This window comes from Glossina fuscipes, unplaced genomic scaffold (assembly GCF_014805625.2).
Source record: "Glossina fuscipes isolate IAEA_lab_2018 unplaced genomic scaffold, Yale_Gfus_2 3, whole genome shotgun sequence".
NCBI lineage: Eukaryota > Metazoa > Arthropoda > Insecta > Diptera > Glossinidae > Glossina > Glossina fuscipes.
Window position 1 is genome coordinate 14,273,883 of NW_023998417.1, and position 23,663 is coordinate 14,297,545.

At 34.6% G+C, this 23,663-nt stretch overlaps 2 protein-coding genes across 7 annotated transcripts in view; one reads left to right on the forward strand and one right to left on the reverse strand.

Annotated features, from left to right (window-relative positions):
* Positions 1 to 23,663, reverse strand: part of LOC119634658 (complexin) — a 206,455-nt gene that overhangs the window by 131,701 nt on the left and 51,091 nt on the right. For all 6 annotated transcript variants that reach the window (XM_038028929.1, XM_038028926.1, XM_038028928.1 and 3 more), the window contains exon 4: positions 17,733 to 17,760. The gene's annotated coding sequence lies outside the window, so the exon portion shown is untranslated. The remainder of the gene's footprint in view (positions 1 to 17,732; positions 17,761 to 23,663) is intronic.
* On the forward strand, positions 7,236 to 9,320 carry LOC119634657 (serine protease grass-like). Its single transcript, XM_038028925.1, has 7 exons — positions 7,236 to 7,241; positions 7,361 to 7,533; positions 7,987 to 8,188; positions 8,257 to 8,305; positions 8,363 to 8,556; positions 8,626 to 8,721; positions 8,794 to 9,320. The coding sequence occupies exons 2-7, from the start codon at positions 7,408 to 7,410 to the stop codon at positions 9,105 to 9,107; spliced, it is 981 nt and encodes a 326-aa protein (XP_037884853.1). The 5' UTR covers positions 7,236 to 7,241; positions 7,361 to 7,407; the 3' UTR covers positions 9,108 to 9,320.

The window sequence follows — 23,663 nt, forward strand, 5'->3', positions numbered from 1 at the left end:
CGCGTAACAAATTTTGTTTATTGGTTTCTAGAGTTTACTATATTTTGCCCGACATTTGGTTGAAAATGTTACTCACTTACATTCAAGCCTTTGCTTCGTGTGTGTCTGTTATGGTTGGTTATACCTTCGAACTCTCGCATTCATTCATTGATTCATACTACTGCCTCTCTGCTCATTCCCCTAATAATGTCTTAATAAGTGCTCCGGATTTATTCTCGTAAATATTTAAAAAGAGTATTTACATAAAAAATGGAAAATTACAGCAAAAAATTACAAACAAAAATAACGACACGTTTCATCGAAAGCAGTGGAGGAATGCCATGCTTTTCATCTACAGAAAAAGATTAAAACTATTCGAGGACGGAATCGTAATGAACTCAAACTTAAAAGGCTGAAGGGAATGGACCATTATGCCCAAATGCCAATTCACATTATCCCACACCTAATTTTTAATTTCTTCATCCGGTGTTTCATAATAGTTGCAGCTGAAAGTTGCATATACCGAGCTCTTAAAGACATTATATATAAAATGCGTTATTGAGTGTGCGAACGAAACTGTTACGACTCACGAACACTTTAAATTACTATAACTTTAACTGATTCGCGCTTCTAAACTAATAGCAATATCTTAGTGCCTTCACAAACTTTCAGTTTTTCTCGAAAAAAGGAAAAAAAACTGCGCATATAGCGGAATGCAAGCAATGCAAGCAATGCAAGCGATGTATACTCAGCATATGTAGAAAAATTGCTGAGCTAAGCACAAGTTTATCGATTGGATGACATTTTGTAAGAAAAAGTTAAAGACGTGACAAAAGAATGCTTAGCAAAAGTTTTTCTTCTCGAAGGGAGGACGAATCTTCTACTGGCATGACCTCAAGTAAATATGAAAACATTGCAAGATTTATCGTTAGCAGATACGTTACTCGAGATTACTCAATCAATCTTTGATAATTTCCGATAAGCAATAGATTTCTAGTTCGCTAATTTCCTTATTTAAAACTTTATATTCCCCATATTATCTTTAGTTTCCCGGATAGAGTTAAAGTACGATTCACGGTGCGATGGTTTATACCATCGTTTATCGTTTCTTGCACAATAAAAATTTCGGAGGTAGCCCCTTCCAGAATACATAATTGCTCATCTGTCATTACAGTCAAATAAATGTATTTGGACAAAATAATACTAAATCTATACGAATTATTACATCCGCATATCATTCATTGATTGGCGAGGTGGCGGTGTATAATATATTCGTTCCAAAATTGTTTTTTAGCCGTCTTTAACTCAGTCGCAAAAGCTCTGCCGATACTAACTCTGGAGATTGTTAGCAGCCATTTGTCCATTTAAAGATTACGAAACACAATCGCGTATATAAATGATTTCGTATATACGTACATCACTTATTTCATGTATTGGCGCCAAGCGTCTAGACAAGATGTCGCTGTGATGGATTGTATGTAAGTGTTATGCATATCTTTTATGGTAGTTGAGTTTTTTATTACGGTTGTTTACTAAACTCGGGCACACACCCACGCAACCTACATATGTATACATTTATTTGCTTTCCAAAATGTTTATTCGGTTATTGTGCCATTTATTTCGTTCCTCTTATGACTTTTATAGTGCACAATCTGTTCCCTTTTGGCACTTCTACCCCCACTTTGCCCACCCTTCTCCTCATTCGTTTCTGTTTAACTGAATAATTTGTAGTTTTAACACGTGTGTTTACTATTTTTTATGCTCATATTTCTTCTTCTTTTTGTCTGAATTTTTCTTCTCAAAACATTATCACACATTAGTTGTGCTGGTAAACTGTCAACTTTCGTAGTTTAATGTAACACAACTACGCGCTGTGCACAGATTGCTGAAGAGCTGCAAGCTTTCGGTTGTTTTCGGTTTTTTTAGACTAAAAAAATGGGTTGATGCATATTGTACATAATCCTTGCTTGCTGGTTCTAGATTTTACGCGCTGTATGCGCACATGTGCACAAGTAAGTATGGCTCAAGACATATGAAAAACTGCGGCCAAGCAAAGATGCATACCTTGCAGTAGTTTAAGTCGTTTAGTGCGAAGACAAAGAGGAAAAAATGATATGAAGATAAAAATATCTTAACTACGGGCTGTGGGTTAGCTGGCTTGTCAACATTACAAAATTCTCACGATATCTGAAGCTGACCAGTGTATGCGATTTCATTCATTTTATTAACTTGAGATTTCTCCAGTTAATATTTCTATCTAAGCATGAATGTTCAAAAGACAATAACAAGCGAAAAGAAGAATCACTCATCGTTTTAAAAAAAGAAAAAACAAAGTCCTCTTTCGCAAAAAAATACCCAGTGCAAATCCAAGTCAAAAATCCTTTAAATGCCTCGTGGTATGACACACAAAGCACTACAACAATTTCGTCCATCTTATTATTCAAAGTAATCGTATGAACTTTCTTGGAGACCCCTTTCAGTTTATTTCAAATATTTTCTTCTTTCATTTTCATTTTATTAATTCATTAAGTAGTTGCATAAAAAGAACCGAAAATATTAAAAACCGAGAAGAAATTGAATTTGCTTATTGCTCTCACGCAATATCTTACTATAAGCTTAACGTAAGGTCATAATTTTAAGTAACGGAATCTGCATAGACTTGGCGTTGTGCGTGACGGACAGAAATAAGTATTTATTGTGCGAACTCAATCTTATGATGTTACGGTGTTCTTACTTTTCGGTGCGAGCGGAGCGGAGCAGTGTTCATTTCATGAAATTAACCTTTCATTGACAGCATATCCAAAAGTAGAAGTCTACGCAGATTTAACTGATAAGTAAATGCGTTAATAAAAAAATTGTTTAATTTTTGCCTACTTCAACATTTTCGTTAAATATTTTACAACAGGATTCCTCGAGGAGATAGTCCAATTTGCTTACGTATACATCCTATTACGAAGGTATACGGCCGAGTGCTTACATTGCACATATAATGTTTTTGTATGGTTAACTTTTCATGCACCTCTGAGGGCCATTGTTGAGAGAGCAGTAAAATATTTGCACTGCAAACAATAGTCAAATTTATTAACTTAGTTTTCATTAACTTAATGTTATGAGAGGATATTTCGACAACATATCCACACAATCTAGTTTTGACGAAGTGAACAAGGAATCAAAATTGATTAAGGTTTTGTCGTATGGAAAAAACATTAAATTTCGTTTTTAACAAAAAAGTTAGCACATCATCTGTGTGCAAATGTTTTCCAAAACATCGCCATATTGAAAACATATAACGGATATGTCGATTGCCCGAGAGAGCTTAACTTGTCCAAAAGGTCAAATGAAAAAACATTAAATGAGCAAAAAGTGAATTTTATTTCGGTTGGGCGAGGCGAAAGCCTTTTATACCGACAACTAGAGCAAGATGGGGCAAATGTTTATTGTATTATTCATTCGAAACATCTATCATACATCGTATCGCACATATCTTCCAATTTAGTAGTGCAGAAGCGTATTTGGACAAGGTACCCTACGCAATTGAACAAGGAAATGCCTTATTTACATAACTCGCATTTTCAACAACATATTTTTTCTTCTACAAGGAGTTTTCATTTTAAATCAACAGACGTGAATGGCAAAAAGACAGTCCAGACATCTTCAAATCCATCCCTCTATTCGGCTAACTAAGACGATGTATATTATTGCGACATATTTTTTTCCCTTCAAAACGTTCGGTAAATTCAATACACTCCCGTGGAAATAATAATAAAAAAATAAACGCCAGTACACTGATGCTATACAAGCCAAAGTTTCTGCCAACAATAGAAATAACCTTTATATATATAAAACTTGCAAATAGATATGCTTGTGAAGCATTTGCAATCAAAGTTTACTCATGTATATTTTATTACTTTGTGAACATGTACACAAAACATATACCTGAAATATTCCTTCCGTAAGATTTTATGTCAGGGAATAGCAAAATACGTGAATAACAATGATAAATGGGTAATAGCGTTTGAATGTAATCTTTTCAATCAATTTTATCTAAGAGCACGCTTTCAAGAGAAGCTTTTTAAATCGCATTCATCATTACGTTCGATGATATTCCAGTCAAACGCTGAAAAGCTTTTGCATAAAAACCTTAAGCAAACACAATCAAATGGCAACTAAAGAGTCGAACTACGAATTTGATTAGTTGAGCTTATTAAAGCATCCCAACTTTGAGACGAACCGCACAGCACAGCTGAGGATGCAAAGGGCGAAAGTGGAGGCATGAAAGAAAAACAAGTATAAAGTTATGTTCGGCTTGGGTCGAACCTTTTGTGCCCAGCTTTAAGAAAAAAGAAAATAAAGGACGAGATGTTAGGTATATTGCTGAATGGGAGTGACCTGACCTAATCTCTCCACTACCGTGAAAAACACCTATAGAATACACACGAAAATTTCTATCATTGGACCCGCGACGATCTATAAGCAATGGGCACCACACGGGAATTACAAAGGCGGGCAAACAGACGTGTCTACATCGACTCACGTTCTCGTCCTGACCAAAAGCATGTAGATACTTTAAAGGGCGCGTGAAGTCTACTTCTGGCTTTTGGCACGACGAAATATGCCTTATTCCAAATATTCGCTAATATGATTTTATTTTCGTAAGGTATTTTATTTATTTGTATATCCATGCATTTAAAAAATGATACTCAGCTTTATGTGTATTAGAGTCACGTACCTATCTCTTGATTTAATTGCTAATGAATTTTCATGTTTGGTATTTCCAATGTTTACAAATAATGTGATAGCCTTTATGTCAATAAATGGAATTATTTTATAATTAATTAATTTATTTAATTATTAAATCATGTCTAACTCTATTGTAATTGATTACAAATTCCAAGCAATAATCTAAAGAGCATTGATCCTCACCATGGAAATTACGCTACGCATAAATTAAATAAATTAGTTACAGACAAATACAGAAATTTAGATATGCCGGCTTAATATTTTTCAGACCACGTTCTACATGGGATCATATTGTCTCGAATTGGTCACTTGTTTTACCAACAAAACTAAAAAAAAAAAAAACAAATAGTCGGGCAAGACCGACTATTAGATGCCCCGACCCTTTTCACCTAACACAATTATTCACTCGTTTTGGTACTAACACATCAAAAGTTGCACCTAATTTTCATGCAAGGGAAAATTCAATTTACTGTTATGAACTAATTTTCGCCATCAAATATTAAAAATTATGTCCTTTGACTATAAAAAGATTCGGTTTGCGTAGCAACAGTTATATGGGAGAGGCCTTAATAAAATTGCCTCAGCCGCATCAAATTTCTCATACCAATTTAAAATGTCCAAATACCATTACGGAGGGACTTTTGTGGAGAAATTTTGAAAACTGCAATTTTTTTCCATATAACGATCCAAACCATTTTCAATAACGTTCGTCCTTGGGTCAAAGCATCAGTCAGTCCACCAAATTTCATCAAAATATCTCAAAAATTACGACCTGTAGCTTGAACGGAAATTTATATGGAAGGACATTGAACACGTGTTAGATGCGTCGGCTTAAACTTATTACGCCCTGTACGAGAAGCGGTGTGGCTTTAAAAACAAAAATACAAACAACATAATAAGTCAATGCTTGTGTTAGATTTAATCATACATGGAACATCTTTATAAATTACAAGTGCGAAGAACTAGAAAATGTTACAATGAGAGAGTAATGCTTAAGTCAACCTTTAAGTTCCCGGTAGAATATTTAAAGTACCGGGAGAACATGGTTTTGATTCTAGGATTGAAGTAAGCTAATTTAAAGTCTGGAAAGTGCGTCCTCATCCTTTAAATGACGAAAATATTCACACCTGTTTATACCGTACACTGCTTATATGTCGGACGGGATACATTAAATTCTTGCGGACATATATGACACTCAGAAGGCCTTAGAACAGACCCAGCTTTTATTACACACATCTAAGCATGTCTGTTCGCCTGTTCTGCTTATTTATGTTTGCTTGCTGTGAACCTAGAGCTCACAATTTTCCGTAGCGTTCCTAAAGGAACTGAATCTTCACTTTGTAAAAAGATCTAGTTTTCAATACCTTAAGACATGCGGTCTTTTGAATATCATCGAATATGCGGGATTTCATGGAGAGTATTCCGTTGCTTGTGCCATTTTTGGTGTAGCGAGTGAATAACGGTACTAGGCGAAGTGGTATAGGGTATCTGAAAGTCGACCTCGCCGGGCTATGTTGTCTTTTGTTTTTTACTTAATTAGTAAAAAATTTTGAAAAAATAGTAACGAGTTGAAATTTTTTATCGATGAATCACTCTTTCAAATAATTATAAATGTAAATCTTAACTGAGTCGTTGGACGATAATACAAATTGTATTTACAGCTGAACATTGAAAATTCTCTCACATAATATTTAATGCAAAATTTGTTGCTGTTTTAGTACCAATAAGAACGAACGCGGTGGCGGTCACGTTGTTTACTTGCTTCAGTTTTATAGAAAAATTACACGCTCGGGGATATTTTGGTTTTGGAATAATTAAATATGTACATAAACTTTGCATTATTGTTCGCTTTATATATTTTGCTTTCGTTGAAGCAAAAATGTCGGGTAAAAGCACGTGAGTACATTTTAATCGATGAAATGAAGGCTGTATTCGCTTTAAGACGAACCACCAACATTTTTCACTTCGCACAGTCGCTCGTGAACCCTGTTTTAGTCAGCCGATTCCAACTATATAATAAGCCTATATTTGGTTGTTTGTAATCAGTTAAATATTGGTTATGTAGCCGGTCCTTGGGTGAAGTGAAATTTTCGGTTTGTAATTTTTTATATAAATGGGTTAGAACTGTTTCTAAAATTGGATTTAAGCTACCGGTCAAAGAATATCGGTTAAAATATCTTAAAATGTTTGCCATAGTTTAAATAAAACATTTCAATTTGAAGATGCACCTTCCCGCTAGCGTAATATATAATAAGAAGAACACTTTCCACAAATGCAAACGTCGTGGAGCGCGCTTCATAAACTTATCTACAGTGTTTCGTATAAAAACCAAATAGAAAATACCAACCGCAATAGAGAAGCTCCCGAGAAATAGAAACAAGACTATAAACACTTTCAAGTTAGGTCCTCAGATCCATTGTAAAGTTTATCTGAACTTTATGTACGATAACGTAATACAAAGTTAGAAGATTTCCCAAGACGTTTGCGATATAGATTTCTCAGAGGTGGAGATGGACACTACGGTTAGTTACTCTAGGCTATACAACGTGTTTTACAAGATGTTTGTGTGTGCATTCATAAAATCTGATTTCTTAAACATTCTAAAAAATCCATTAAACCCGCTCACTGTCACTTTGTGTAGAGTACGCCTCGCATTGCTCAACCGTTAATGAAGAGCCTGGACTATGTATGCCTGTGAAATCCTGTCGCAATATTTACGAGATATTTCAGCAAACAGCTTCTACAAGCGGTGATCTCACGGACGATCATAAAAACTTGATTACAAAGTCATATTGTGGCACTTTTCGTAACGTGGTAAGTGAGTTAACCTGTGAACTAATGTGTAAGAGAAACCATATTTACTACATAAGAGTAGAAGTGCAGCTACACGCCAAACTCCGCTTTATAGAAACGTAAGTACGCATAGAAACTCTGTTCACTTCTCTTGGTGTAAAATTCAAAAGAAGTAGGAGGAAAGAGTTGCTAAAAAAAAGCCGTTGGGCCCTTTCGATAGGCGAGACTACATTTATCAGATTGAGAAAATCCAGAAACGCGCTTCACGTTGTATGTGAAAAGAGGAAAGAAGAGACGGACGCTTACCATCATTGGTAAACCGTTAACTGTATTCAAAAATTGAAAACTTCAAACAAATGCGCGTGAAGACCTTCTAAGCCTCTAGTACATTGAGCGAAAAGCTATATAATTAGTCGCACCTCATATATCAAAGCAATTACGATTTTCTTACTTGTTTTTAAACATTTTTGTTAGCATCACGTTTGCTGCCTGAAATCCGAAATTCAGTTAAACAGCGAAGGCCTAGAAATTTTAACGAACACCAGATGCGGGATAAATCATGCTAGCACAGTCTCCCGAGGCTTTGTGGCCGCTTTATTTTCATTCCCCTGGATGGCTTTGCTCAAATATAATATCGGCGAACCCTTTAAATGCGGTGGATCGCTTATAACCAATCGTAAGTTGCATTTCATTCTAAATATTGATAGAGGAGAGTAAATGAACACATAACATATATTTCAAAAGGCTATGTATTGACGGCAGCTCATTGCGTTTACCGTCAGGAGGATACAATGTAAGTGCGAAAATGTTTTTACATTTTAATCATTAAAGGAGTTTAGTTCTTGGCTAGAGTTGGAGTGCGTTTGGGAGAGTATAACATAAGCAGCCTCTCAGACTGTACAAATTCTCCGATCAAGAGTGAATGTGCGCCACCGGTCGAAGATGTGGGTATAGAAGAGATTATCATCCCACACAATTACCGTAAACATGTCTTTCACGACGATATAGCGTTAATACGTTTGGATCGTACCGTCGAGTTTCGGCGTTAGTAATATATCGATGTGTATAAATCTTCCTGCGAAACTCAAATTGAAACTTATTTACACGCTTTAGGTCAATTAAAACCTATCTGTTTGCCAATAACTGATGAGCTAAGATCTGCACATCACAGTCATTACGTCATTTCGGGTTGGGGAAGAACCGAAAATGGTAAGTAAAACTTTGCCCTCTTGATACTTTGTCATAATAAGAATAATTGAAACTTTCTTCGTCACCTTTTAGGAAACACATCCGATGTACTAATGGTGGCGCTTGTCCGTCACATTGAACGGCAAACCTGTCAAAAAGATTTTGCAGTTTTGCCGCCTTTAAACGAGGAACACATTTGTGCCGGTGGTGAAAATTTGGTTGACTCGTGTCGCGGTGATTCCGGCGGTCCTTTGGGATTTCGCGACAAACATTTAGGCCATTTACGATTTATACAATTTGGCGTTGTCAGTTTTGGCATTAGTACGTGCGGGCAAGTTAATCTTCCTGGTGTCTACACAAATGTTTCTCATTACATGCAGTGGATAACCGATAATATTAGGAAATAGAGAAGAGAATCATGACAAAAGGAAACATTTTTAGATGTATTTGCTTTCTTTTGCCCTATCACATGAAGTAGGCTCCCATTCATAACGGAAATACCTTTTCTTCCTTCCACATGGCAGGAAAGCGTAACATAATCGAATATCCATTAACAGTAAAGTCGAAATATATTTCAACCAAAATCTGCCTAATAAATTCCGAGAAATATTGAGTGTCAAGTAAGGCCGCCCTTTTCGATTGCGGCATGTTTTTAATGTATTTAGTTTACGGTTAGTTCTTTCACGACTTTTAGCAGAGTCAGCGTCAAAATTCTCATTTGTTTTTTCTCGAAAAATTTGTTACTTACATGTAATCTGTTTGAAACTATTTCTAGCATTTTACTTAAACTAAATTGAAAAGAAAGAACGAAGAAGAAGAAGAATATAATAGTAAATGTTTTTCTTTTTTCTTTTTTTTTTGGGCGTATGTTCCTTAAACCTGTAACATGGGGACGATCGGAAAGAAGTCAGAGAATTTAAAGCGAAACGAAGATGGTTGCAGCTCAAACGATAAGTGCTATGCCTTCACCAGCTAAGCACTTACTGCAACTGCGATCAGAGTAAATCCACGAACACTCACGTGGCAATTCTCTACAAGAGAGAGCTTTTTAATGTAAATGTTAAATGAAGCTTTTTAATTAGCGTGTTTAAGCTGGTCTTTGAATGTTTTAGGAGAATTTGATTTTTAACTTGATATTTGTATGAAAACATTTGCATATAGAATGATGGAATGGGTAGATAGAAGAATCGGCAGTGACTGAATCAAAAGCCGTTTGTATTAAAGAGGAGAGTTTCACTTGAGAAAAAAATGACGGCAAACAAATTTGCAACTGGTTTTTATCGTTTCGCTGAATCCAGACCGTATCTGTATCTTCTGTGTACCCTTAATTAATATGTTTTTTTGTTTGAATACACAAAAACAGTATTTAAAAGGGAAGCCCTCTGTCTTCTTGCCTGTAATTAGAAAAAAAAAAAAAAAACGAACTTACAATTAAAAACATACGCTCTGCTGTGCACAAAACATATTATCACAGAAAAATATATAACTTGATTATAAGTCACTTGTTACGTATATATATATATATATATATACATATATATATGTATATATGTGCACCTAAAACATACAATGGCATATGTGAACTGCAGCAGCAGCAGCAGTCTCTGTGAACTTTAGCAAAAATAATAACTTTCTCAAATATTTACATTGAAATTCTGTAGAAAAATAATTAAATAAAACGTTACAATTGTGCGCAACACGCACGCATCAAAAAACTCAAAAAGCGTTCTTCGCTACCAGCTTCAGAGCTATCAACATCATTATCGCTAACGTCAACATTAACATCAGTGTAACCGTTTTTATGTTTGTGTTATGTTATCGCTACTGTTGCGTTTGCTTTTTAAGTTGATGTTGCTGTTGCTGTTGCTGTTGCTATACTACTTACTCCAACTAGACTTTTCTTTTTTGTTTTTCTTTATATTTTGTGTCCTTTACATGACGACCAAAATGAAACCGTGACAGTTTTATTTTTTATACCAACAACAGTTCTGCGGAATAATGCGCACCTCCCCGTACAAAATGAATTTTGGATTCAAAGTTTATGTCTTTAAAAACTCACTAAAAAGAGGGAAAGAAGGAAGAACTGCTACAATAATAAAAGTTTTCTATGCGTTCGCGTTTATTAAATTCAAACTCATGCATGCTAAATAGAACAACTCATAGCAAATGGCACAGCCGTGTAATAAAAACAATGCCTTAACGAGACACGAAAAAGAAGCGTACAACAATGTTTAACCTTTTCCGTCCTCTGCTTGCGTGTATAGGTGCGCAGCGGTTACAATATTTTTCAAGTCAGAAATGCAGATTATATTGTATGCTATTGTATTGTATATATGGCTGATGTTTATTTCTTTAAACTTGCTTTTGTTGTGCTTGAAATTTGCGCCGAGGATTCTAAATGAAACCAAACCCAGTCACGTCACTAACAAGTTACTCCTAGTGATGATGATGATAGTGTACATCCATGCTTTCCCGTTATATTTGAATTTGTAAAAATGTCTTTTTATTGCTCGCGTACGTGCGTTTGTTAAAATGTGAAATGTTGTCGTACATGCATGTGTATATGTGTACGCACGCAATATGCCTCTTGTTTGACGTCAGCCCCATCATCGACAACATTCGCTTTCAAATGTCATTATTTACAATTTCTAAAGGTATTTTTCATGCAAGTATTTATATGTGTGTATGTGTATGCTTGTCAAAAAGAAAGAGAAAAATGTTGGCATAGAAAGTTTTCTTTTCAACATTTTTCTTTTTGGCTTCGCTTCTCTCCATATTGAAGGAAAGATGATTTGTAAACATTAAAATAAAAATTTATGTCGAGGTTGTGCGCTAGAATGTAATTTAACTTTAGTTTGAAACAATCCTTTAGAACACAAAAACGAAAGAAAGCCTGTACTGTTTAACATAATAAAAGGGAAACTGATAAACGGGTCGTTAAAAAAATTGCTTCTTTATTTACTTATCTTTTCTATTCTATATTTCTGATTAGATTATTCGGATTCATTAGCGTAGTTTCCCCAACTGCATCCCCATACATACACATTACGAGTCAGTCAGCCCGCCTTGCAAGTATTTCCTAGTTTAGCTGTATAGTGACCTCAATTCAGTCACAGTTGTTGTCTACGTGAAGCTATTCTATGAAATCTTTCGAATTCAACGGATCTTCTCGTTTCTTCTTCTCATCTGCAAATAAGTTTTGACAACTGTTCCCGATGCCCAAATTATTTGTTGTTAGTTACAGCAGATCTTCCGATACAACATCAAAATATTGACAATTGATTGAATATCGACCATTATTAACAAAGGCTACTAAGAAATTTGGTCTTTCTTTCTTGATTTTTCCTTTAGGATGCCCGATACTCTATCGAATACTCTTCTCACGAAAAAAATGATTACAACATTTTTCAGCGAATTGTTTTCGTATGTTCAACGGAACGAATACTAAACGTAAACATTTAAAGACAAATCGAAAATTTCAGATTCAATTTGAAGTTCATATTGCAACAGTGTTCATTGTTCAGTGCAGTAAGTATTTAAGGCTTGAAACACATAGCCTCGTTGGCTTAAATTGTCCAAAATATTTGTATGTTAATATTAAAAAAAAAAAAAATCATTTGTTTATCGATATTTACATTTAACGTATTTGAATGCAAATGTGTGCACTTATGTAAATGTGGGCAAATATTTACATATTTATAAAAATGTTTATGTATTTTTGGAATTTATTGTTTATATTTATTACGAATTTCGTGTTGACATGTAATTTATGGAGCTACGTATGCATACACGCAGCACAGTGTCATTTTAACCATTACCATCGATCACAAAATGAACACCAAGTAAAGAGTCAAAGTTGTATTCTATTATTATACGCGCTAGGTCGTCTAGGCCGACTTTATCGTTACGGAAAGATTGAAACTGTGAGCGTAGGTAAAGATAGGTAACAGATGGACGGTTTCGTTTCTTAAATAAAAAATTTATATAATATTAGGTCAAGGACGAAAAAGATCCCCGTTCGTACGGAAATTCCGTTAATTATGTTGTGTGTTCAACACTTTTCAGAAAATAAAATTTTTCTATTAATAGCACTGATGTCTATAAGCTTTGGGATCGGCAACGTCGTTCCTACCCCTATATGCGAATATAAGCTATTGACCTTCAAATACGACGATAATACGTCCTATGGTTTCCGCAAACAAAAAATCCAAGTAGTTAAGAAGCACGGCTGTCCAGCAGATCCTCTAGTTCAATTATGTCTAGTGTAAGGTATTAACTGTAGTGAGTGCTCGATCGGATGCATACTCCCTAGTCTGCGGCTATATCCTATCGCCCTCTCTCCCCAATTCTTCCCCAGAGTATTTGGTTACATATAAATAAAAATATTCCATAAAAATTACTTATCTTTCATTAATAAAAAATTCCGGTTTGGATAGCTTTATGCGTTTTGCAAATGTCTGCGAAACACCTAATCTCCACTCCGTTCGCATCCACGACCCTTTTTTATCGTAAAAACGTTTACAAAATGTAATTAAAAAAAAAAAAAAACAAAAAAAAAACATATCATTGTGTGTGTCGTCATATGCGGAAAGCTTTGGCTGCCGTGTACACCCTACATTTTTCATGAGGCTTAAAAGGCTTAAATATAAATAATCCACAGAGAGAAACCTGCGGGAAGTTTCGTTTGTTTACAATGTATTTTTCATTTTGTTTATTTATTTTTTATCAGTTTTTTATTGGTTTATAACTGGCAATTTTTATGATTGAATTGTTGTGACAACACGATGTTCATTTTGCGCACGTCGCACACAATTCCGCAAACACAAAAAAATAATAACTCAAATTCGTTAAACGTTTTCTGTTTTTTTTTTTTTTTTTTTTTTTTTTTTTTTGAAATTTATAGGTATATTATAATGAAAAGAAAAAGAAGAAGTTTACCACATAAGTGATTCGAATTTTGCAGAATATCGTGCAAGGCCCGCGGTATGGGCCTTGACTTTGTTCTAATCAAATTAAATCTAGACAATACGGATGGAGGATAAGCATTCACCATCACAAACAATGTTTCTGTTGAAGTTTTATACGGGATGCAGTAAAACTCAATACAACCTTATGGTGGTTTTATGACGACTTGACAATGCTGTGGTCACTTTAAACCCCATTATTTGACAATCCAAGGATGAATTTTAATGATCCCTATCTGCTTCTACAAGGGAGAGGTATACATTTTTCAGATGAGAAGTTCTCAGTACATTACAAGGAAAACATTTCCTCTGCAACACATTTTGTATATGAAGCAATTTTGGATAATTCCTATGGGGAAAGAGCTTACTCGCGAGATGTCTGTGCTTCGCCTTTTTCGTACTATAATAGCGACTTGAAATGACTTGAATCACGAAATGGGTGTAAATTCTAAGTAAAATAGGACAGTTCGGGGAAGCACACAAACTGTAAGCTGTCACATTTCTCCTTAATAACAACCCTGTCGTTTATTAATTGCCAATTCCTCTCTTGGGTCTTTGGGTGCTTCCCTAAAAGTGATTTAACTAAGAAGCCAAAAGCACCAATCGCTTTTAGCAACCGTGCGCTTAGGTAGTAAAGGAATGAACGATGATCTCTTCGTTCGAACACAGATGCTAGTAGGGTTCTCTTTAGAGAAAACTGCAGAAAGAAAATTTCTAAAATTTTAAATATTTGAAATAGGTGTAGATGCATCTGCATGCATACACCACACCGCTCATTATGAAAGCAGATCAAAATAATAAATGTGTATTTAGAAAATGAAACACAATAACCTTTAATTCTCCCGATTCCCAGCCCAGCGCCATGTAAGAACAGTTTCAAATCCTGAATTGTTTGTGAGCGTGTGTGTGCGAGTGTGTGGGTATACGAAAGTGAAAATCAAAAACACAACATGAAACCAGAAACCTCATTTACCAAGGTGTGAATGCGGTAAATCTCAAAACACAAGAATGTAAATATTTTTTTTTTTTTTTTTTTTTTTTTTACGTTTTTAGATACAACAACACTCAGGAGTATATATTGTGTTAAGTTGCATAGAAACGCTATGAATTTTGTTATGTTTTTTGTTATTGCATTTGCTACAGGATCGAGTCAAGCAGCACCTCTTCCCTTTGATATTTACTTGCAGATAGATACGTGCATCAATTTAAAATCTGTGAAAATATATTCACATAATTTCTACGATACTTTAGATATAAATTGTAATACCTGGTGTTTACATACGGAAATAAAATATTTAAGAAAAATAAAATATTTATGCAAATAAATTTATTGCAATAAATACAAAAAACATTTTTTATGATTTTAAACATTAAAAATAACTCTTTATTAACTACTGCTATTACACAGAGGATATATGGCATTTATTCGTAAAGCCAAATCAGAAAACAGGATTTTTTATTAAACTCGCCTTTTATTGCAACCTTCTGTTTAGAATAATTCGATTCCTTCATCGACTGGATAATATTCTGTGCAACATATATGTCGAGTACATACCACACACTTGACCGCCAATATTCGCCTAACATTTTAACCTTGAAGTACTTCACATCGCTACGACTCTCCCTGTTAGTACTTTAATGAGATAACATGCGATAATATTAACACGTTTCACATTCTCTATTAGAAGGAATTTCCTTACTGGTGCCTTCACTCGAACGATTAGCGTGAGCGGAACGTAGAAAGTATGTGTCGACGGAAAATGCTGACTACACTTGCAAAAGCTTATTCGTGCAAAAATATGAAAATATCAAGGATGTTAAAGAAATTGATGGACTCTTTCAATACCCAGCGGACCGTTGAGACTCCTTTTCAAATATTCTTTTCTTTGGCTTCCTAATAGACGGTGACAATGAATAAAAAATGTTATCTCGTTCCTATTTGCAAGTGCTGCAAGCATTTAAAAAAAATTTGGTGAACAACCTCCACAAATGCAGACAAAGCTGTAGACGTGAAAAAGAGAATAAAAGAACAATTTCTTGATGATATTTTTGCAGAATTTTTCATATGAAGCGTTGAATAGTGACATTCACTTGAAATTGCAGAATTCCGACCAAAGTTGTTAGTCCCATTCCACTGCCTGTCATAGAATAAGACGAAAAGAACAGACAACCACTTGCTAATCTTGAATAAATAAAAACAAAGCGAGCAAACATTCGAAAGCGCTGGGAAAAAAAAATTTAAGATCACTTTGATTATTTAAAACAAAAGAGGAAAAATTTTGGAAAAGCAATTGTGAGATGTCACAGTTGCAGCCACGAAAATTGCGAAGTACTAAAAGAATTTTTAGATCAGGCCTCGTATGCCTCGTATGGTAATGTTTAAGATAAGAATATGCTTTCATTCTCTTCTCTCTTTTCGTTCAAAAGAATTTTTAGAACAGGCCTCGTATGCCTCGTATGGTAATGTTTAAGACAAGAATATGCTTTCATTCTCTTCTCTCTTTTCGTTCATCCTTAGCTGCCCTTGCACAAGCTTTAATACGCTAATACTTTTACAGATAATAAACGGGTGTAAAAAAAAATACATATTTATGTTCACAATAACATAAATGAGCAATTGGCAGTGACCGTGCAATGCGGTTAGCAGAACAAAAAGAGCATTAAAGCAGTAAAATGCTTAGCTGTCGTGCAAGACGCACTCAAGAGAAAATTGTGAGCGACACGAATAAATTCATTAAATATGCGCGAATGAAATTTTGCGTAAATCATTTATCTCTGTAAAGACGTCATTAATAATCTTAAAACCCCGTCCCCTCTATTTTGTCACGTAGGAATTCTGATTATGGTGGCTTCTGCTTTAAGATGCTACAACATAAGTAACTAAGAACGTTGTCTGTAAGATGACAGATGGCAATGTTTAATGGATTATATGAAAAAAAAAAAAAAAAAAATCAAGCAAAAAATAAAATATTGCGCAACATTAATAGATGAACTTAATATTTGTTAGACCTGAACTATGCGTAGTTAATTTTTTCCTTTTGTCAATGCTGTCCTGTGTGCGTATTCCGCTTTACACGTGAACAAACAAAACATGAAGAAATGATTTTTTTTTTTACGATTCCAGTATTATCCTTTCTTGGTAACCTTTAGAAAGTCTTTCGCTTGATGTCTTTCGGTTTCCTAATGCGGTCTAATAAGTAAAAAAGGACGACTTCTGTTTCGTTTTCTTTTTTTCCACAGACTAATGACAGTTGTCCTGCAATATGTTATGTGTCGTCTTCCTGTTAAAAATGCTGATAACTAAATCCTCTTAAACGCAAAGTAATACCTAAGAATTTTTTTGCTACGTACTCCTTCCGTTTGATTGAGTCAAGTATTTAAAAAAAAAAAAATAAATAAATAAAATCGTCTTTTCTACTCTTTTACTCAATTTTCAATTAGTGGCATATTTACTCGTGAAATCATAAAAAATAAAAACGAGAGATTTTTATTTCTTTAGTTTTTCTATATACATATACAAGCATCCTCGTACAGTGGACAACGATTTAAAGCATATTTTGCTAAATTACTTTCTTTTCTTACCATTTTATAGACACGCTCAAGATCGGTCATCCTTCTTTGTTTTTTTCCCGCAAAAAGTAGACGATATACGCTCCCAATCGATGGGCGCAAAACACTTTATTGAACGGAACGGATATCAAAGAGTAATTTTAACAAACCATTGAAGATTGTTAAGCTGAATTTCGAAAGATATCTAAACTTTTTCAAAGACCACCACGTGACAATAAAGTCCGTCCAAATTTGTGCTGATATTGCGACCGTGTGGGCCTCTATGCTTTCCCCCAATAAGAAAAATGTATTAATCTTTAAGTCTAGTACGGTAATTGAGATCTCATGTCTTGTTAACAAACACCGTCGATATTTTCAGTTACATTCCCCGGAACGTATCACTAGCATGCAAAGATTCGTTGAATGAAAAAATAAATTAAAGAGATTTTGAGACAGGGCTCGTATGCTCGTATACATCCTATGGTATTTTTAACGATTATTTTACAAAGCGAAACTTACCTGAATTGATGTTTAAGCCTCAGAATATCTGTAAAAAGAGAAGACGAAAAAAATTTTTTTACTTTTCTGTTTTTCTATTAAAGTTTATTGCATAAAAAGAAACTTTAATTGCTTTTATGCGGTTTTTCGAATTTATTACAAACTCCTGCTCAAATTTTCATTATATTAATAAAAAGAAAAAAACAAACAAAATGGTTTTAAAAGGTAAAGAAACCACATTTAATAAACTGCAGGTGACATGCGACATCAATACCTTTTGTTGTTGACATGGCAGTTTGGGTTCGGGGGCTTTTTGTTGGTTTACAAGTTTCTAAAGCGTTTTTAAAAATTTCAAAAAAAAAAATTCTTCACTGAGAAAAAGCAACAAAAAAAAAGACGAAGACGAAGAGGAAGATTATGATTGAAAATATGGTAAAAACTTTTCATTCTTATATATATTCGAAGCAATAGTTGTGGTTAAACGGGGTCACCTGGAGTTGAAAATTCATTTTCCAGCTTTGCGATAATTAATTTTATATAAAAATTGAATTAACGGCAAACGAAAGAACTTTGATATTAAGGAGAAAGAAATTGTGACGTCCCGTAAGCGCAGAAATTGAGAATTTTCTCTACCGTACATCCCTGCGTATGCGTATTTTCTTTGCTTGAGAACATAGGTTGTATGTAATACAAACAACCACCGATACAATATTAAAAACTTTTGAATTTCGGTTTTTTTTTTATATAACACATGCACTAGTTTTTATTTTATTTTTATTACATAATGCATACATTTATTTATTTGTTTATTTATTTAAATTGTAATCAAAGCAATATTTTCAGGTGGGAGATAGTAAGAGTAGGTTGCTCAAGGCGGCAGAAATTATTAAAGTTTGCAGATGGACTAGTTTTATTATTCGGGAGATAATTTGCATGAGCAAGTAATGCAATTATAAATTGTAATATGTATGATCAGTGTACAAGATCATAGCTACGCCATGCTCGTCTATCTGTCTGCCACAGCCCGGAAAAAAGTATGTGGACGATAGCAAGCTTGTTTCCATGGATCCACTTTGCAAACGCCTGTATTCGTCTCCCAAATCCAATAATAACAAAAAATGAGAGCCATATATATATATATAACCTGCGCAATCTTGTAAAGTGATCTTTATCTGTTACGCTTCATTAAAACTATTCCAATTAATATCCGCATCTTTCTACTGTCGTACTTAAGCCAAAATTATAATTTTGAAGGACGCGTTACGATGAGCCATTATACTGAATAATGTTGCTACATGTTTGTCAAGCTTTGGCATGTTTACATTGGTACCTAGTGGAAAATGTGTTACACTCCTAGGTAATGAATATCAATCAGCAGTGAGCGTCCTTTTGTCCTTTCCTTTCTGTTTTTCCTCTCTTATGCGTTTTTGTGTACACACGTGTCGTAATCCTCTTTAATTTTTCTTTAAATTTTAAGACTATTTAGGCCTTAATCTTCAATACTAATTATTTCAACTGAATATGCGAACTAAGAAAAGAAAAGCAACTGCGCCCTCAAAAAGATACGAAACCTTCATCAAAATCACTCCGCATTGAAATAAAGCTGACATTCGTATTTAATCGCATGCAGCATATGTATAAATATATATATATATATATATATATATATATATATGTATATATATATTATAGTGAATTAATTATCAATAAGGTGGACGCATCGTAATCATCGTGTTCTAAGGGGCCAGCTCTAACGTACCAACAATTAACAAAATTTTGATCTGACGCGGTCAAAGACGCTACCGCTTTTCAATCTTATTCTTTAATGTTCATTGTAACCATTTTTACTACGCTTCCGTTTCAAGCCATTAAACCACTTCGCTGATTGCGCTTTGCGGTCTCAAGTCAAACTACAAATATTGGTGTTCATCCATATTCATATATACAATCATTCGCGTTCCGCACACGTCCACACACACACATGCACACATGCACATATGCATGTTTAAAATAAACCACAAAACGAAAATGACATTGGGAGTTGCAAAATAATAAAACTTATATATAAGAATGGAAGGAAAGGAAAGGAGCGAAATGCTAAGGAAAACAAATTGCAACAACAGCTGTATTTACAATGATTGCGTATGGTTGCATGTTGGTGTGTAAGACTTAATAAAACGTTAAAACTCTATTCAAAAGTAATTAAAGCAAACCCACAGTATACAACAACTAATGTGGGATACAAGTACAACAGGGTTGTTAAAAACATGAGAAAAAAGTTTAAGCGAATCAAGTGGCCATAAACTACAATACGTTCGTTCTTCTTCCCAGTGAAATAGAGACTTTATTACCGTATTAATTGGCTTGAAAATAAAACACAAACATATTAATATTTTGTAATCGTTACGATAAAATGACCTCTTTAGCTAGACCTCTGACTGAAAGGGGCCCTTAAATGACCTCCACATCAAGAGTGAAATGTTTCCTTCCTTTGACGACGTCCTCGCGTAAACCTCATAATTTGCTTTTTTTAAGCACTTATTTATTCTGAGAAAACTTTAAAGAGCGTTTTGCATGTCTTGCTAACGTTAGGAAAATGTAAATTTAAATCATAAGCCACTAAACTCCTATGGAATGAGAGAGAGAGAGAGAGAAGTGGAATATTTTATGACGGACTTTACTTACCCATCTTCCAAGTCCAGCGCACAAGTCGAATAATCACTTCTTCTCAGAAACTTATATGTTACATAATAAATTTCTCTTTTAGACCGACATGTTTTCTTACCAATTGGAGAAATTGTAGTCACACTTTTCTTTGCAATACCTCCGAATAATTAATTACTATACATGTGAATGTATGTTTGTGTGTGGATAAAAATAAGAAATTGGGAGGAGACCCAAACATGGCTGTGACCTCTCAGGATATCAAAGGTGTATATAATGTACCTATAACTTTGTTCTATACAAACGGTGGCGATAATTTCTACAAAAGCTTGAACCTTAGTAGAAATCGCAACACTTTATGTACTTACTTATCATTTCTATTCGTGAGAACTCCGACGGTGGATAGGCAAACTCGCACAATACTGTGGTCACGTCAACAGAGATTTTAAACTTGAGTGAAAACACTAAACCCCTCTGAGCTTCCCGGACACGTAAATCCCACTGATACTTGAAACCCGTCTTTTTTTCATCTATATCGCATTGTCGTTTATGATCTTATTGACTACTTTCTGCAATGAATAAAATCCGTATCCGAGAACATATATTTTATGTAACATAAAAGAGAGAAAGGAGAGAACTTTACCGTCTACAACAAAACACTAATTCGTTGCCCACGGAAACGCATGTCTCCCAAGAAGATCTTCGTTTTTCATTAAGGCAGGAAAGCTTTATCTTACGGGTACCACAGGGTATATGAGACCGAAACGAACCTCCTTTCAATTATCTTTTAATTTTTCATTTTCTTACTACAAAGATTTCATTAGCAAGTCCTGATGACATTATAATAACAAAATTTCTTTGCTTTTTAAGCTGAATGAAACAAATTGTGCAATGAAACATTTTGAAAACAGTAGCAAAAGCTTTTGGATCAAAGCACTTGTTTCACTTAGACTAATAAAATGTTGTTTATAATTTATTGATTTTTGATTACTTGTAGGAAGAGACAAAAGGAAATTCACGCTAAGAAGCAAAGTGGCTTGAGTTTTTTTCTCAAACTAAAATTTTAATTTTTAAAAGGAAAGGAGGGGTGTTTTGCCTTTTAGTAAACAATCACAATTTTGAAAACAAAAGAAGAGCGCCGTGGAGTATAGGATCGTCCAGTGTAGAAGGTATGTGGTTGCTCCTATGCACAAGTCCATAGCCAAATGCATGACGGGACGTAGTTGCTTCTTCGCTCGTATACATGTCAAACATATAAAAATTCGTGCATCGCGGAAAAGCTGAAATTCGTGCTGACATATTGAAAAAGTACTCGTCGTGATCCGTTACAAATAAAAAGTTTAATTATATTTTGAAACGTAAGGGAAAAAACATGCAAACGCGAACGTCAAAATGAAAGCACGTCAAATACTTTGAAACCTTCGCCAAACTGGCAGTCGTGTAGTTAACTACCCTTTTTTCAATATGTTTTGTTTTGATTCGAGCTTTGAGTTGGTTATTAAAGATTTCGCCTGAAAGTACATTACTTTGATGTTACTTACTTGTTACTCATATTTTTACTCATAGCGTACGTATATGCATATGTATGTGATATATGGAAACCTTACAGATTTTGATGTTTCGATGCATTGCATGGGATAAGTCAATATACAATAATTGAATTGACATTGAGTTCGGAGAAATGCGGTTCATAACCTTTGCTTACCTGAGAGACTATAATTAACTTTGTTTGAATTTGAATATTTCTAGTTGAAGACCGCAGTAAGCTTTCTGTATTCAAATAAACTAAGAAGCAAGTTTAAAAACGGGTACGTTATTCAATCACCAATTTCTATCAGCTTTAAAGTGAAGCGACTTCGTAATGGCCATTATTAACAAGTTAAACGATTATGCGAATAATATTGAACCAATGTTTTCAACATTTCGGCCCGTTTTGCAACATTTTTAGTACAAAGTTGCTGTTGTTTAATACGAATAACGGATACTAACTAAAAAGCAACAAAATAAAATGAATGAATGAATTTCATGAATTTTTCAATTTTGCAATAAATTCTGTTTGATAAAAAACTATATATAAGCACGCGGCTAGAGCTGAGTACGTATGAATATCCTTTCGATGCTGTTGCCATTATTTACATATTTTTATTTCCTGTACGTGCAAGTGCGTGCCTGTTAGAGTCTGAGTGATGTGCTCCTATCTGTCATTTTAGTTTTGTTTGACCTTTTTCGGGTTTTTCGCTTTTTGTTTTTATCCATGCGCTCTTGCGTCGCTCTACGCCATGTGGAATTTTTATTGAAAAGTTTTTGTTCCTTTTTTGCTATTATGTGGTTGTTGCTGTTGTTTATTATTAAATTTGCATGATGTCCGTGGATTGTGAAAACAAACCAAATTGAAATATACGTACATTTGCATATTGTCTCTCTTCTTCTCACTTCCTTGCATTTACCCCCCGATCATTACTAGCAGAGCGTAATAAAAAAAATATATATTCGCTATAGAGACAACAGACAAGGTAAAAATATGATTTTCATCAAAATTTCTAATTAAGCTTAATACAATAATTAGCGCACGCAGATCATTAAACCGATCAAAGCCATCAAGCCGTTAAGCCAGCATACAATAGAATACGTAAACGTTAGATATTTCTTTTTAACCCCATTACGATTCTTGCGTGTACGAATCTGACTCCTCCTTTTTCTAAAAGAGAGAGAGAGAGTAAGTAATAACATAGGATGCTGGATGAATCTGCGATTTCTTCATTTAAAAGTACTGTGTTTAAGTTATGCGCAAAATTATCCTATTAAAGCGTGGGCAGCGCGCTGCGACTTTTAAAAAGCGTGTGTGTGTGCCGAGACAACTTCTGCTTAATTCGAAGAATGCTTATTCTTACGAGGGATGAACAATGGATGGGTGTGACATCGCGGTTTGTTCCAAAAAAATGAAACCATCGCCAACAATAATTGATGCGATTGCGACAAGAAAATAAGAGCAATATGCCAGTCATGATATTGTCGTCACTGTTCAATTTGAAGACATTCGGCCCCAAATAGCAAAACTCGTTCAGGAAATCTTTCTAATCCCCTCCGCTGCTATCAGCAGACATTGCTTTTTTTAATTGACGCGGGTTTCAATGAGGAACTTATTGCTCATTCAAAAGGTACTGCCACTCTTATAACGATATGCAAGCGCGAGTGATTTTGTGGACAGCCTTAAGAGACCAGTTGTTCTTTCCACGCGGAATTCATGTTATTTCTAAAGACAGCGGAAGTAATGCCTAGCAATGGCGT

Bases quoted from the DNA above. Each gene is read 5' to 3' on its own strand.
- LOC119634657 (XM_038028925.1), top strand. From the start codon at position 7,408: ATGCCTGTGAAATCCTGTCGCAATATTTACGAGATATTTCAGCAAACA. The intron at 7,534-7,986 runs GTAAGTGAGTTA...CATTTTTGTTAG, and splicing joins GTGGCACTTTTCGTAACGTG to CATCACGTTTGCTGCCTGAA. The intron at 8,722-8,793 runs GTAAGTAAAACT...GTCACCTTTTAG, and splicing joins TTGGGGAAGAACCGAAAATG to GAAACACATCCGATGTACTA.